Source organism: Prenolepis imparis, unplaced genomic scaffold (assembly GCF_030444845.1).
Source record: "Prenolepis imparis isolate NDT839.2.m4 unplaced genomic scaffold, iyPreImpa1.0 SCAF_1, whole genome shotgun sequence".
Classification (NCBI taxonomy): Eukaryota; Metazoa; Arthropoda; class Insecta; order Hymenoptera; family Formicidae; genus Prenolepis; species Prenolepis imparis.
Window position 1 is genome coordinate 8,171,268 of NW_028141159.1, and position 18,183 is coordinate 8,189,450.

The 18,183-nt window shown below is 37.1% G+C and overlaps 2 protein-coding genes across 2 annotated transcripts in view; one reads left to right on the forward strand and one right to left on the reverse strand.

The window, feature by feature from the left end:
- Positions 1–18,183, forward strand: part of LOC145944651 (uncharacterized) — a 250,870-nt gene that overhangs the window by 61,821 nt on the left and 170,866 nt on the right. The gene's annotated exons all lie outside the window — the stretch shown is intronic.
- LOC145944624 (uncharacterized) lies at positions 870–17,671 on the reverse strand. The gene is made up of 5 exons (XM_083053094.1): positions 15,887–17,671; positions 10,773–11,047; positions 5,174–5,308; positions 4,863–5,000; positions 870–4,140 (listed from the first exon to the last, which is right to left on the reverse strand). Exons 1-5 carry the CDS (start codon positions 16,161–16,163, stop codon positions 3,910–3,912), a joined length of 1,056 nt encoding a protein of 351 aa, XP_082909220.1. The 5' UTR covers positions 16,164–17,671; the 3' UTR covers positions 870–3,909.

An 18,183-nucleotide genomic window follows, 5' to 3' on the forward strand; every position in this document is an offset into this window, starting at 1 on the left:
GGGAAACGTATAAAATACAAAATACACACAAACAAACGCGACATAATATTATAAGTAATAAAAAATATTTTGGAAGAAAATATTTTTCGAAAATAATTTTACAGCAAGAATTTTTCCTCGATACTAAGTGTTATTACGTTTCTTACTTCAAGCAATTATCTCATCTTCTTATACATATATAGAATTCGAAAATCATATCGCTCTTCAGCGGTCAAACGTAGCGTAGGAAGATGGGCTAACGATCTTAATGGCTAGGCAAAACATTGACACCTTGGCGGCGCTCGGGAGACCACCTGGACGAGGATGCCAAAGGGAAGGCGGGCAGGGATCGTTAAACACAGGGTCAGCACGAGAGAAGTGGAAATCCTTATGAGAAAGTAAGTTGGGCGAACGATGACAACGAGCTAACAGCGTGTGCAAACACGGCGGCTTGGGACAGAGCCGTACCCGGTCCGATGATCATGTACTTACGCGTTTCCTCTCAAACACCGACTACGTCGACAGCTCCAGAGACACGGCATCGGACACTGATCATGGGAAACGACAGATTCCGCTTGTTCAGGCTTGGAATGCTTCGAGCTGAATGCTCGAGCAACATGTGCCGATGATCGGAGAATTGTCTCGTTAATATTCAAAAGCAAATAGTGAAATGTGCACAAAGTACATTTACAATTGTATCTTTGGAGCAAGCAAGATTTATTGCATGAATATATTACGTCGATAGTTTCTTTAACTTATCTATTTAGCTTAATAAGCTAATCTATTTGGGTCTATTTTTTAAACATGTACAAATGTTTCGGATACATCTTTTCTAGAGGAAATCGCATTGAGGAGAATGGAAAGAATGACAATGAAGAAACATAACGATAAAATGTTGAACGGTCTTTGGTTTAATATGATACAACTGAGCGGGCATTTCCCGTTCAGAAAAGAGCCCACAAGAGAGCCCACTTCCATATTACATATCCACAATTATAATCCGCAGTTTATTATTATTATTATAGAATCTTATTATCAGATCTGTTCATATACAATATATGTATGAAGCGACCGCGCTGATTAATTTAAATTTAATTTATCGTCTATAACGATGGAACGTGTCTATCTTACTTACTAAAATTTTAGCTTACAATCTTGTATGCGATTATTTTTCATTTATAATTATCGGAACCATTTAATTTTACAATAAATCAGAATATTTACGATCGTATATAGTTTTTTATTTATGTATTACACTTTTTTACAATTGTTCGAGTTGTTTTGAAAAAGACAGAGAGATCGATTGAAGGCGCATGTGCAATAAATTTTGTGATTTTAGAATAAAAAATAATACTTCTGAAATGTGTGAATTAACCTATCATATAAAAAATAAAAATATCACTTTATAATATAAATAGAATATTTAAAAAAATATTATGTTAAATTAAAAATCAGTTATATTTGAAATTACAAATAATAAAGTCACGATACAAAATGATGAATTAAAGCTCGAGATAATATGCCATGTCTTCTCGTTCGTTCTTCTTTTTTTTTTTGCTCTCTTTTTCTCTCTATCTCTTTTTCTTGAAACAAGAGGAAGCAAAGTGGATAATTGTTGTGTGTGGATAATGAATAATTAGTCGCCTGAGGGATGTTCTAGGATGCATATCACAGACGCGATGATACGGAAATAAAAATACACTTTATACGATACGTGTGTGAGCACAAATAATAATTTAATAATGAACGCATTAAAATTGCGTTAATGATAAATGATTGAAACTATGAATCTCGTACGCACATATGCATTTGATTTATAATTTAAGCTTACGAGTTTCTACTAATATGAAAATTAAGTATGATTAGGGGCGTATGACAACATGTGATATCTGCAGGTAATCGCACAGTAACTTTTTCTATTGTGGTCATTCTTTGTGAAAGATAGCCACACGACTACGAGTTATAAGTACAGAATGAATCAATTTTGAAGATTACCGGCATAGGACGTATCAGAATATGACTTTTTCGATTTACAATTACATAAACAAAAATATGTTTATATTACACAACATGTATAAAATATATATCGATAATTATAGACTACAAAACGGCAAAATATTGATCTGTATATAAAATTATAAACTCACATTAAAGAAAAAAATCTTTTTTGATACGCCCTTGCTAATAAATCCTCTACAGCCTCGCATATTATTAAAATGAAAATAATCGATGTAATCGCGATATAAAAAAAGATCGTGTAAAAAGATACTCTTTAAACAGGATAGTATCAAGTAAAACGTATAATACTAGAAAGATCTCATTATGAGTGAAATAATTGCGATCAAAAGTGCAAAATTAACGAGCCTCATTTCTGATTAGTTCTTATACCCTGCGAAGGTATATCGAGAGAAGGAAGCAATATAGCAGCAGCGCGACACGTAAAATGGCTTTTGTCGCATCAATGCGCGTCTTTCTCTTTTTGTGCTATGTTAATTGATATCGTGATAATAAAACTCCGTACACAAATATACATGACCAAAATACGTGTGCACGGAATCTTAATTGTGATATATGTCCTTCTTTCTTCTATACACTAGGCACTTTTAAGCTCAACTAGACACTTTAAATACAAATAATTGGAGTGTATAAAATCTTTATATAAAAATAAAATAAATAATCTGAATAAATATATAGATATACTAATATTATAATTAGTCAATAAATTATTATATAAGATTATGGGGCACACGAATCGCTCGCGAAAAAATCTTTCTAATGATCTTGATATGAAATTCTTCGTCACGTGCACAGCGTAATTTATACACGCAATTTTCTCTGTTCGTTGATCACAAGAGATCGAAAAATACTGTGTTTGATTGTGAACTCTAACAATGTAAATAAATTTTTTCCTATTAAACTATCTTTTTTGCTCAGCTCTTGTTGCTTTAAAGCATTTGAGCACAAATAGAAACTCGTAATGTTAGATAAGTGTTCACATCTTTAAACTGACATGAATTCAATAAACAAAATATTACCTAAATAATTATACTAGATAATCGACTTGAGATTGTTTTATAATGTTTTTCGTGACAGTTCTTACTTTTCTCGAGTGCTCTAATCTCGTGTCTATACTGTGTGTATAATAGCAGGTGATTTTTGCAATATTATTCATATAGAGAGGTATTATAAAGAGAGAGAGTCTCAAGTCTTTAAATGTTTAAAAACTAAACAAATTAAACCGTGCTCGTGTTCAACGTTAATAATCGTAAGAAGAATGTGTATCGAGCGTAACAGATATCACGTTCTTAAAATATTAGATAATCGTGATATGTAGTTGTCTCGAGAGTCATTTGCGTTGAACACGTTGGACGATCGAATCGTTGGACTTATCATACCTACTTTCTTTCTCGCGTATTATAAATCAAATATGAGCGTCGTGGTGTATCTTCGCGCAAAATGATAACGATGTGTGATTATGCGTGTGCATATATGTATATGTATAATCATGAACTATGACGGCGAAAGCCAATGGGCCAATAATAATGCGACTTTTTATTTTTATTTCCCTTTCCCCTTTACGCTGTTCAACTTGACGCATAATGTATCATATTATTAGAGAGTGTGAAGATGGATAGTGAATATTATTGAATTTGTCAAAGATGATCAGGATATTCATCGGTTCGACTATGTTGATCGATTCATATTATCGATCAACAAATAACACGCTTTTTGCTGAGGAGATACATCTCATTAAAATTGTTTCTCAATATGCGAAAATATATCGAAAAAATTCTTTTTTTTTTCAAGGTCTGCCATCTTCCTCTTTATCACCTTAGAAGAGTAGAGCACCCAGCCGCAGTTGCACCGATTTCCCGAGATAGGAGATGGGGAATCGTCGTCTGATAACTCTCTTTTTCTGCCTCGCCACCTTTAGGACTGTAGTAACTGCATGCAGCGCAAGCGTAGGTAAGTGAACACTTCCTTCACGTACTCGAGGCCGTTCATATAGTCACGAAAGATCACCCAGTCTCGCTTGATACGGCACGTCGTGTCACGCCTAAGATTATCTCCTCGATACTCAGGAGGCATGCGGTCTCGATCGACATTTGGCCGTGGCGTTATTCCGCGCTCCATTATAGCATTTTGTATCTCACAGAGAACCTGAAAAAAAAGAAGCATCGAGATATTAAAGATATTTAGAATATTTAACTATATTATTAATTTAATTATAAACAAATAAATATGTAGCGTACAAAAAAATAATATGAGTTTTTTAATAAAAGAGCATCTAGCATTTTAGCAGAAAAATTGCATTAAAAAAATATTTGTAGAATTATGAATTTTGTTAAGTTTATAATCATTAATTTAAAATTGACTACTAAATATATACACTATAAAAGTGTGTCGACGAATATATCTCGTAAATATAAAGGTCAAGATAAACATTGCTAATAATTTTCAATATGCGATGGTTTTTCGCATATTTTTCGCATATTTTTCGCAGTGATGTTTCAGGATTATTATATGCTTTAAAATCGCTGATGCATATAAAAAATAAATACAAAAATACAGAGAACTCCGATATTGTATAAAACTGAGTGCATCGAAAACTATAATAGGAATAGTCGATAAAACGGCATTTTCACCCTTCGGCGATGATCTTTAACGTCTCAAGCTTTACGTGAAAAGCTCGTAAAACTTGGCAAAATACTTTTTATCACACTTGTAGCAACAGAAGAGAAAATCATTCAGGCTGATTGCACATTGGTGCTTGTGACAATTACGTGTACAAAACGATTCTTTTTTTATATACTGCGAAGAGCGACAAATCAAAAATTTGTTGTCCAACTTAATTACTTAAGAAGATAAAAATAAACACTTACACTTCGGAGCTTGAACTCGCATTCCTTGAAATTCTTGGCAAATCCATTGCCTATGATTTCCAGGTCCCAAACCATCTGTTCTAAACCCACCGCGTACAGCTGCATAATTTCGTACGTTTTAACGAGTTCTTCATCCAGCTGAAAATGTATCAATTATGCTATTAATCGTCTGTTTAAAGGCGTTTATTTGTATTTATCAAATGCTTCGTAAAAATATGCATTTCTCAAAAATTATTTTTGTACTATTATTAATATTGTTAGCAAGTTACAAAAAGGGAGCGACATAAAATAATGTTATTGACAATACGTACATCCAACGATTCGAGATATCCCTGATTCAATGGCTCTCCCAACTCCTTGGGTATTGATGAAGGCAGCCAGTGTAAATGTTTTTTTATTAACATCTCGTGAATGCTGTTGAAATCTGTCTTGAAGGTCTCTTTAATCTGCAAAATTAAAGAAGAAAACCGTGGGCGTGATTAGATGCATAGCTTCTCGCAAAAAAGGAGCCGCAACATCGAGGAAAGATGTGCGGAACTATCAAGTTTCCTTCATCGTCATCCTTTTAGTGCGCTATTCTGTGGAAATTTGAGAAAAATTATTCCGCGTAGGCGTGGCACTGTTGCTACTATCGTTCTGCATATCTCTCGTATTTATTACGCACGAGAGTTGATTAAGGTGTATATAAAACAATACGAAATGTGCATATATTTGTGATAGAACGATATATTTGCTTTTTTATTAGGAGTCAATTGTATTTATTATATATAAAAGAGCGAGTCGTTCATTTAGATATTTTATTTTTTATCACCTTTTTAAATGAAATTTCAATTTTATTCTCTTGACAAAAAAAATTAAAAAAAAAAAAAGATTTAGGAAAAATGCAATGCATTTAGCGCTATTTTATCTTGAACAAAGTAGCGCTTGATATTGTAAGAGGATCATTGGATTGGCGCATCGCGCTACTCTTATTGTACTTCCAGGTATTCGTCAATTAATGTCGACACTGGTGCGAGTACTCGATTCGCGGGCTCTCGCTCTAATTTCTCGCGGTAGCGTAGTCGTAACTCGACGCCACTGGATGTCAGCGCGAGTTTAGTCACCGATTACACGTCGTGCACAACACCTTTTACACGATCAGTCTCCCGATATCCCTTGTTCCCGGTACGATGAAAACAGGCAGCAGGCCGTGCGAAACGCGGACGCTGCCTAGTGAATATAACACTCGGCAGTTTGCGTCGGTTCTCTCGATGAGAAAGGGCGCGCGTGCCAGAAACAGCGGCACGCTGACTTTTCGGGAATACCGGGATGGGTCAGCTAACAAAAGCCAGCTTAGTCCTCCTTTACTCAGAAATTACTTGGAAATCCGGGCGCCGGCCGAGACACGCTAATTATCCCATCAGGGATCGCTTACATCGAACGAGTCATTATGAATCATCCACTGAGAGCTGGGAAGTGCCGGTAGAAATAGAAAACTGAGGAAAACACCGTTTTCGCATATTGAAAGTCATTTTTCGTATTTTCTCATTCAGTTTTTTTTTTTTTTTTTTAATATTGTAATGTGATTTGATACAGAAGATTGTTTTAATGTATCTACTTCAACTACGAAGCTTCAAAAAAATTAATAAGAGTCTGCACTGCAATAATTATTATGTAAAATGAGATTTTATCGTATAATAATTATGTAATATGCATTTCGCATTTATTCCGCGATGCGTTCAGCCCTGCAAGCTTGAAATAGGTCATTGGCCTCTTATTATGATAAACAGTTGTGATATGATTCGAAAGATCAAACAACCGTCTTGAAAGAATCACGACATTATTATTCTGCTTTAATACGCTATCCAATAGAGTTTGTGTTTACATGCGAAGAAAGATGATTTAGCATCATTGATCTCGTATCTTGAAGTAATTGTTTTCTGCGCAGATAACACATCGCATGCCCACCATTATCTCAGGCAGGAATGGAAATAATGATCGTATACGATACTACTCTCATGACCTGCAATGCGATAATACGTTCGATCATAAACAACATTCCTGAGAGCTAACACTACCAAAGAACCACGTGTTGCATAGCCTGATAAATCATAAGATCCCAATGTTCTTTGCGCTATCTAATGCATGTATAGTGCCACGACGGAAAAACAAGTTTGTGAGATCATGTGTAGGTTGACGAACGAAAATAGTGGGGCACGTCCGTGAAAAATATAAGTATAATACGTGACAAACGAATTTCTCGAAGATACGACGACGCGGCGCGCAGAGGGTAGCTCATAGTAGAAAGGCGGCATCGCGGTAGTCATTCATTAAATTCATTCCCTCGTTATATAGCATGTTCGATCTCGTGTACCTGCGGGCACTCGTGCGCCGATCGGTGATCGGCCCTTCTCACGCCCCGGTCGTTACGAAAGCATCCAGAAGGATACAAAGATATCTTTTCGGGGCCCCATCACTTTGTATCAAAAAATATTAAATACGATTGGTGGTCGTCCACCGATTGCGTCATCGGCCGTTATTGCTAATAATACCAATAACTCGATATCTCGACCGCAAAGTCTCCTAGACGTGTATAGACGTATAATGAGGGATTTGGTGGGTAATTAAATGAAATTTTACGATAATTTTGTGCAAGCAATCCTCTAATAAATACATTAGCGAGACCTACGTGTCTACCTACGTGTAGAGCTCTCTCTGTTAAGCCCGCGTCTGCCTTTCCTTCTTTCAGGTGCCGAAAAGAACTCGTTTTCATCGTCGCGTTTTATGATGTGTTGGTTACATTCACACAATGATGGCTCTCATTCCGCTCGAGTATATCGATCTTTGGTAATCCTTCGTTTTCACGCGACACCGAGAATGACAAAGTTGCAAAGATAATTATCGTGATCTTTGTTTACGCTCCGAAGAGCTTTGAATCTTTTTCCCTTGTACTTTTTCGCTGCGAGACATATAAATACGAAGAAATTGCGAGAGCAGGAGAGCGAGCAAAGGGGGAGAGGTGATAAAAGCAAGACAAAAAGGAAAGAAGAATTGTCGCTAACAACCACTGGCGGCGGGCAAATCTGTGGCGCGGGTCTTTTGTGCCTCGTAAAAGTCTCGTCGGCCACACTGGGGCACGAATAATCGTAAAACCGAGCTGGAAGCTGGCAGGAAGTAGGCTGGCAAGAATAGGTACGGTCTCTCCGTGCGCGGCGCTGCCGAGGACCCGTCGAAATCAATTAGCCTTTCAGTCTTTCTTCTAGCGCGGCTTCACCGCTGCACCGCTTATTAGAAGTTATAAAATTTCGGTGTGACGGCGATTTCAAGAGCCGATTGAATGGCTCGCAAGTTCGACACATTCTACGAGAAAGATGTAAAGAGAGAGAGAGAGAAATGGTTAAAAATGGGAAATAGAAACTTTCGATCTAAATAAAGTCCTCAGACAACTTTGACACTTTATCGGTAATTTCCAAGGAGCATCACATAAATCGTTGTAGATTTCTTCCGCTATAGAAAAATCGTATCGCGTTTTAATCTCTACAACATTCAAGTAAATTTTTTTTAGAATTTTGTATAGAATAGAGAGATTAAAAATCCGCGATCACGTGCGTTTGAAAAATATGTCATTGCGCAAAGCAGAGACGCGAGCGGAGATCGAAAGGCAGCGGTTATACCATGGTAGAAGAAATGTGTCGTATCGAGACGAGTACATGCACTGGCAGGTTGTATATATCCGGTCTGGGTTTTAGTATGCAAGCGATGTGCCAATGTGGCGTGCCCGTCCGCGGCGGATGAGAGGGGCAGCTTCCGATTCTGATTTATTGGAATCCTTCGCTTCCGATATTTTATCCGATTCTTTCACGTACGAGGATGCAGACGCCGTCGCTCGCGATCACGACGGATTGCAGACGGCCGAACTCGACTTATAAGTTGTTTACAGGCTGTGCATGCAAGGACGTACAATGAACCGTCACGAAACAACGAAAGTTTCACGATAGAGCGAATAAATATATAGCAGAAGAATGAAATGTGCTAGATTCACAATCGAAGATCTACTAGATCAAATGTATTCTAAAGATTCTCAATCATCCAGGAAGCTTCACGGAAAATTCTTTTTTCCAATTGACGAGAGACCGCGACATTTTTTTGCAAATTTTCTTCGCGTTCGCGCCATGAGATACATCGATCGTTTCCTCGGTATCCTTGACTAATCTATTCCTTTCTCTCACAGTCAATAGACGGTTTTTATACTGAACCGATAACGTGTGTCGGAAGATGAAGTCATATTGGATCACTAGACAGTGTGTCGCCGCGTGTCGATATCAAAAGAGGAAGGTGCCCATGAAGTTCTTAGCCTCGTCGTTTCACGACAAGGAGAGGAACCTGACTCTTGTGTCTGCTCAACTGCTATGACTTCACTCCTTTTCCATGCCATTCTTTCTATGTCGCAAGTCGCAAGCGAGAGATTTACACGTGTGCAATTTATTGTCTTTTCTACCAAGGGTAGAAGCGAGTCGCGGATCCATGCGGATATCATATTATGCGCTGACTTGGAAAACATCGGCATCCGGTATCGCTGTGCGATGATGTAACGGGAATGCTTTCTAGCCGCCTTCGGCCGGGGCCCCAGGGCGAGACGGACCCTATAATGTGGAGAGGCATAAATACCCTTTCTCGATGCACGCGACGAATGTTAATTTACTCGGTCATATACTCGCTTCGCCTAGGTAAACACCGTTCGCGCGAGCGGAGGAGGGTCTTTGTGTGGTCTTAACTGATGTTGTTCAACAATCAATCATGGGTGTTTATTTCTGGGTACTATTATTTGGCAAAATGCAGCCATTTAGGAATTAATGTGATTGTTCGCTTTTTCGCGTCTCGTTTGAGAGAATGTGGTTTCTTACACAGCCGTATAACTAAAACATGCTTAGTGAAGATGTAGTATTAGCCTCTCAACTAGACTGCATATGAAAATTATCTCGAATAATCTTTCTCGAATAAAATTTCGCGAAACATCTTCTTTGCTTCTCTGCGGTTTTCAAGTCGATCTCTTTTTTTGAATCGTCTCTAGAGAGAAACCTTGAGGCACCGCTTGGGTCTGGTGCGTGATTTATTGTCCTTGGCCAGAGATAATAAGGTACGATTGGTTGGGAAGATTCTTTCGAAACGGAAATTTTTCTCGCGTATGTATCTGTCTCATAGAATCGATCACATATTACTTTTAAAATTCAAATTGTGTCGCAACTTTTTCCATGAAAATAATAACTGTAATAGAACTTCGTGCAATTTAATAGATGTAATATAATAAATAAAGATATAGAAATTAATTATAAAAATACAATTAATATATTACAGTTTAGCTAAATATCAATTTTTATATTGTAATTTAAAGCATGAATTGTATTGGAAAATCTCTATTGTAGATCTATGCATCTATAAATTTTGGATAATATATTGTATTAATTCTTATTTTTATATTTTTATTGATAACAATAAGAAAAAGCAGAATCAAATTAATGATGCACTTTAAATCAATATGAAGACACGACATTTACAAGATCGAGATCTTTTTCGAAGATCTATAAGACTATGGAACTACGATCGATGTCTGGACGACCGGAAGTACTTATCATAATCACCTTCCGTTTGCAATTCCCTCACTCTATCTGGTCTTCTCCCCCTCTCCCTTATTAATAATTATCGAAAGATGAATTTAATATTGGAGCCAATGATATTGTGATTTTAATCCGCCAAAGTGGATGACAATAATTAAGCACACATGAATAAACTAAAATAAAACTAAAATTCTCGAAGAGGATGACGATGGGAAACAACGCAAAACATCTATTACTTTTATGTATATATTATATTGTATATATTTATTATATATACACTTTCTATATCTATATATATTATTATTCTATTACTTACATAATTATCTCGGAACATTAGCGCATGTGCATACGCATTTGTCGCTTCGATGACTATGCTGTACAGGATTTGATCGTATTTTGGCATAGAGACTTCTTGACCACCTTCCGGATCGTCGGAGACTTCGGAAGGACCACAAGGTTCCACCCACTTCGGGGGACTTTTGATCATTAGCTCTTGAATTATTTCCGGTAATTTTGTTTCACGATAACAAAAATCCATTATTCTTGGATTACCGTGCACCGAAACCGCTAATAGGATCACAATCACACACCCTGAAAACAAAGATGATCGGGTTAGATTTGTCGGCCAAATAATTTTTATGCATACTTTGCATTTAAATTATTGATCATAATGTGGCTTTTAAACTATGACATTAAATATTACGTTAATGAAATATTAAAACATCTCTTTAGTTTCTCTTAAATAAGATTATGATTTAATATCATATATAAAGAATATTTTTATTTTTCTGTGCATGTATGTACAAGTTAAAGTGAGATGAGAATGAGAAATATTTCCTTTCTTGTTCTTTAATTCTCGCATTGCCGACGTGGCATTTTAATGCATATTGCATGGGATATATGTAATAGGAAGTTTTATAGCGATCGCTGAAAACAGTTACGTTAATGCAGGCGTGGCGAATGAACGCCATAAGATTGGAGATCATTTCGCGATGAAGACTTAACTTGCGTAGGGCATTATTAACGGAATTGTCTGCGTATTAAAAAAAACTAAAAGACGAAGATACAGCTCAATATTCGACGGTAATCAACGATTTGACGGTGAGAGCCGCGAGATGCCTGCGTGAAATTATCATTGAGCTTCCGGCTCGTCGGGGCCCTCTACTCTCCTCTGTTTCTTCCACCCTCGGGGATTCACTCGTCGATAGTAAGCGCCTAAATGGTAGATTCCGATCGGGACCGTCTTATGATCATCCGGCAGTTTCAGGATCACCGGTCATCGAATTACGTGCCCGCGAATTCGTCGTCGCATTATTACGCGAGTTACGACCCTTGATGAGAGGCCTCGGATCACGTGCAGCGATATGACGACAAACCATCAACAGTTGCGTACGCATTTGGACGATGTATAACGACGAGAGGCTACCGCATACGACGTGTGTTGTATGCATTTAATCCGTGCCTCTCTCTCTCTCGGTCGCAGTTTCGAAAAGGTCTCGAAAATCCAGCGATAAAGTCGAACAGATATCGTTGCGGAATGTAGCTCCGATTTGAATTCAAATTGTTTCTCGTTCGACATGACACATTTTACGTTTGTCAAGATATTCCAAATTTTATATAATTACCTAAATTTTCACTTCAAATATATCTCTTAAATTAAACATAATTAAAAAAAAAAATATATATATATATAGTCATCATATAATAAATTTATCATAAAAAATATATTTTCTCCCGTTAATTAATTTTATTATCATTACTTAACAAAATATTTAACAATATCATTTCTCGCAAAAAGTGATAATTAGATATGAAGAATGATATTTCTCAAACAGGTGAAAAATATTGTATCAAAGCAAGGTATATCGAAGAGTCGAAGATTCGAGTATCAGATTGACCCTTATCGCTCTCGACAAGATGAATAGTCGCGTGACCAAAAACCGGAGGTGCGTCGTGCCACCCATAGACGCTAACGAATTTAATTTTAATGTGCGTGAACGTATGATGCAGCGTGGCCAGCGGACGCGACGTACGAACAGAGGGAGAGACAGAAATGCAGACGGAGAAAGAGCAAGATGTGGAGAAAACGAGGAGTGGGACGGGGTGTAGGGAGACGCCTCGGACACTTAACGCATATTAATGAGCGGCTCTTAAGTGCGTTTTATGTTGCGCGATGAGAGAGAGCAATTTGCCGTAGGGAAGTTTGCGCCCTAAAGTGACGACGCAAAATCATGTCGGCCAACGACGGCGACACGCGTAACTTTTGACACAAACCCAAGCCACGATAAAATTTTAGTTACACTCGAGAATGCAACGCGAGAATACACTATTAATTTACAAAAAAATCATCACAAGGATGCGATAAGCATTAATTATTGCGCGTTTAATCGTTTGATTCGTTCTGAAATCCGTGCGAGATAGATAGATTATACAATCAGCTGCGATGTGCGAAATAAAACATATACACAGAAGACGAAGTCATATGATCTCTCATATATGTAGGTATATAGTATTGCTGTTGCGTATGAGCACGTTGCCTCGATTTATTATTTGTTTCTATTTCCACAATTAATTGTGGATCGACACACAATGTGTCGATAAAAGTATCTATTTTTGTGCTTTATTTTCATCACGGAAAAAGGGAAAAAATATCTTTGAAGGGAATTGTAGCGGAAAGCGTCCAATTAATGATGTCCGCTAATGATGTTAGAAGAACCATGTACTTACAATGTACTTTTAGTCCATATTTAGCTCGAAAAGGTTTATATCTCGAGAAACGATCATTCACATTGCAAATATTTATATCGTGCCGCAGAGTGTATAGTAATCCATGTAAATCTTAGGGTCTATGATTGTATGTATATATATGTATATCTCCTTATTCGTCGCTCAAAGACATCGTTTACTTTCTCTTATTTCTTTAATTACGCCACCTTGCTCTTTTTTCTCTTAGATACTTAATTGCTGTGCGATTAGTTTTCCATCGGTTAAATTTGTCGGCGGAGAAAGGGATACGAGGTGAAATAGGCGTTCTTTCAGACAAGTTCTTATTCTTGGAGAAAGAAAGAAATTTAAACGGCAGCTAGCTGCTTAGAATTTATTCTCGTATCCACCTAATCCAGGAATGTCGCGGATTTAATTATACTTCGCAAAAGCATGTCGATATGCGGTATGGCGGAAATTCTCATCAATTTTCAGTAGATAATGTATCAAAATAAATTTTTGTATAGAAATGCATAAAACTGAATATTTTTTTACGTATCTCATATTTAGACAAAATATGCAATAGTTTATAAACATTTCAATCTTCTTTTACTCCATTTATTGTCATTCGTGTCATTCTTTCTTACGAGTTTGACGTCATTTTCGAGCAAGCCGATGAACGCATTAGTCATCCGCCTTGTGACGGTCCTCCTTATTGATTCTTCGTTTATAAGTTTGCGAATCTTAAATCTACACTACGCGCTTTATTCTTCGTCTTAACTGTTTTTTACAAAAAACATTCCCGATTCAATTAAAAGTACCTAATAGAAAAACTGTAAAATTTCCTGAAATAAATTTAAAATACATGCCGCGTGTACACGGTTATATTTACTTTTGTCCGCCCACCTGTTGAACCCAGTGGGATTCCTCTACAGGTGGTTTAATGTCAGTTTCCGCAAACTGTTACATGTTCATCTCTTTCAGTCAACTACCGAATCATTTTTCTACTGTGAAATCAAAGACGTTCGACGTCTCACTGCTCATTACAGAGGTGTTAATGCAGCAAAATTTCTTGCAATAAATCAACACTTGTGTAAACTTATGTCAGAAATGATGAGTGAAAGCTTGGGTGACGCTAGATTTTCTTATGGTGATGAAAAATTGACAAAGAATAATCTATAATGAATTGGCATGCGCACACATACGCGTATCACGACCTACCGCAACGCGCTTCGATCCATGGACGAAAAGGGAGTAGCGGGTCGGGTGTAATGGGGTATAATTGTCACAAGCAATGCGAGGACAGTGCGTCATTACCGCATTTTTCACCGTCTTTCTTGCCGGCCGACAGCAGAGATGCGCTTTGCACCGGTGTTCACCGGCTTTGCGAGCCATACTTTTTTCAACGCGGCCGCGAGTTCTTAGGAATTTCGATGGAACGCGTCGTCGTTGAGGTAGGCCCTTGTAATATCGGTGATGTGCAGACGGTATCCGCGAGGAAAAGTATAAAAGAGGGTAAAATGACGTACACGAGTACACCATCTGCTGAATATTTCGTGTCAACATTTTCCTTCAATCAACGTTTATTGATTGATAAAATGTATTCTTTATAAAATAATTATTAGGAACATTATTTATAATGTTACGAAATAAATTTTCTCACTATCGAGAAATGTAGATGAACACACGCAAATAATGGCATGATATTATACAAGAAAGTTGTAAAAGTTGTGATTTTCATGAGCTAATATGAAAGGAGTATAAGATTAACAATTAAAGAAAATATATTTATAGATTTCACAGTGAGTATATTTAAAGCCCGGCATATATATATATATATATATATATATATATGTTCCGAGGGTACTTGTCAGGGAAGGTTCAATGATTAAGATTTCGAGACACACGTGGGTTTTACCGCCAAATCATGATCCGTTTCGGGTGTTTACGCTACTATTATATGTTTAGCTTATCGATATCAGCTGAGTAATAAAAGTTTTTAGTGCTATTTTTGCTTACTAATCAATAATTCTCTCATTCAAGAAAATTGCTCTCGAAAAAAGTTTTCCTGAGTTCTACAGTACATTTGATATTAGATAAATTTTCAAAGTCAGTATGTATACAAGTAGATATATTAGTATATATATATTATATATATATATATTATATATACTGATATATAATTATATCTTTCTCTCTATATATTGCTTGATGTTACAAAAGCTTAATAGTAAGCAAAGGATATAAATGGCAAACTTGATGCAAATAAGCAAATCTTGATACGATTTCTAAATCAATTCGTGGAAAGCCTTGTAACCGGAAAGAGGATACAACTTTTATATTGACATGCTGCGCGAAGATAGAACAGTACATTGTAACAGTCGAAATATTGTTATAATAATTACGTAATGTTATTATGTTGCATTATAACGACCTCGAATTAATGAATGTGTAGCATACAAATATGATAAAATTATTTTTTCATATGTCAATTATATCATTTGCTCGAATTATATTTTCTCCTTTAATATTATTGAACTGTTTCAATACATGATGCTTCTTTTTTAAATTATTATCCGACAATTTTTTAAACGTAAATCTCAATTTAGTTATTTCTCATTAATTGATGTATGTGTTGAAAAAATTAAATTTTAATTATTTTTATAACATTATAAGCGTCAAATATTTATTCCGTGATAAACACAGTTGATAGTAATTTAGACTTACTTAGATACCATGATACCCTGACAGATGTGCTACGAATCGGCCGTATTCCTCGATCGTCATAAAAGGTCGGCGTAAGATGCGAATCGTATGGCAAGAGTCTTTGAGCATGATTATTTCTTTTCGTTCTTGCAATTGTTGCTTCGGTATAACAACTACTTGCAACGTCGTCCTGACATTTAGACGATTTCGACGTTGATTTCGGTTCGTAGCTCTGCGCGGTACGGTCAAGGACCCGATGGGTCGTAGTTCTCTGATCGCGGATGAGTATGACTTCCATCGTTATTGATCAATGGATCATCACGTTTTCCACAATTATCGTGATCATATAACACTTTATCACTCTAGGCGGGCGCGTCTCTCGCGTCAACTATATGTATGTATATGAGTAATAGATACACGTGCGTTATAGATATATGTATATGTACGGATGCCGCGGACGGTGCGTGTGTATGTATGTATGTGTTTGTGCTCCAACGTCCTGTCGTCACCGATTCCGGTCACTTCGCCGAGGGGTTGTCACACTTGAAAAACTGTGCGCACAGAATCACAATCCGTTTGGCACTGGTCCCAGCACACGCGATGCACTGATTCTTATACGACAGGGGACAAGGGGGGTTGTGGGATCCCGAGAGAGAAAGAGGAGGGGGTGGGTGACAAGGTGGCGGGGGTACTAAAGAAGAGGAAGAATCAAAAGGGTACACCGTTAAGGGTGGCCCGTGGAACGCGTTCTCTCCTCTTTTCAGTTTTCCCACTTTTGGTTATCTTTTTCACACCACTACTTTTCCCGCTTTCGACTCCTTTTATCTCTCGTTTCTTCGTCACGCCCTTGCAGCGCTGTTGGCTGGAGATCGGAAAAATAGTCTTGTTACCAAAAATGTCACAGAAGGTCACTAAGGCTTCTTGTCGTTATACATAGGAGGAGCGAACCTCTGTAAGGGAGTGGAAGTGGAGAACTTCTGCCTTGGTCGTACGTAGATCGTCCCTCACTGTTGCACTGTCTTTATCCCTATTCTCTTTTTTTCTTTCTCTCCTTCTTTCTTTTTCTTTCTTTCTGTTCACGACAACGTAACTCTCTTTCACTCTTTCTATCACCTCTTGCGCCAGTGTATGACTGTCAGTGTATGGTACTGTCCACTCAGTCGACCGGTGCCTATATACGATTGTAAAGCCGCCGAAGCACGTGGTCCGCACCCCGCTTTCGGACAATCCTCCCACCATTCTCACCTTCCCTCGATCACCCGCGCTTGGTGTTACTTACTTCTTCCCATCTTCTATTCTTCCTCCTTCTCTTCATCATCAGAGTTGCCGCCACCGCCACCTCCTTTGCGTCCATTATCTCTTTTCCCTCCTCCTGCCTGCTGTTTCTCCAGCGCGGCTCCCTGCCTCCCACCGCCAGGATCTGCGGCGGTTCAGAACTTCGCGACTCATTCATAACTCCCCGCACGACCGACTCACTATCCCCACTCAATCAGCTCCCACCACGCGTACGTAGTAGGCGCTAGTCACCCAACCAAGTGATCCTAACGTCGACTCACAGTCGACCTGTCGTTACATTGTAGTCTCATCTCCCAAATTGGCGATCTTGAGCATTACGAATAGAGACTGGAGAGAAGAGTTTCCTTATACTTGTGCCAATTGATATTCATTGAAGCGGCTGGCGGCCCTTCAATTTTTTGGCTCAAGTATCGCCAATAATTACAACTTTATTCTTTATAAAATTGTCTAAACTATTTTTTAATTTTACATAATTTAGTTCTTTTATCTCATATAATTTTATTTTCTTTATTCTACTGTATTCAATATACGTAAAAGTGAAAATTTAACCCGAAAGAAAAGAGTTTAGATTATATAATTTGAGAAATATATAAAATATATCTAGATAAAAAATCTAATCAAACATTTTAAAATTTTCCAATTTTTTCTTTATTTATTATATGTATACATATATTTATAATATTTGTGTGTATGTATGTGTGTGTGTGTGTGCACACAGTAAATAATATATAATTTGTTCTATGGAAAATAAAATTCACAATACCATCACACAATTAAATCAACATATTTTTTGTGATAGAAAATATATTTCTGACATGTTTACTGATATTAGTATCACTCTAATAATGAGTTAAATATGCAGTTTTCCAACTTTATATTGAAATCATAATTATGTTGTCATTCATGCGAAGATTTTTTTATCGCAGAAATGTATGTAATTGGTCGATTCATATTCTTTATAAAAATCGTGACATATTAATACATATTATTATAGATAAAATAAATTTGTTGACAGAGTTAAT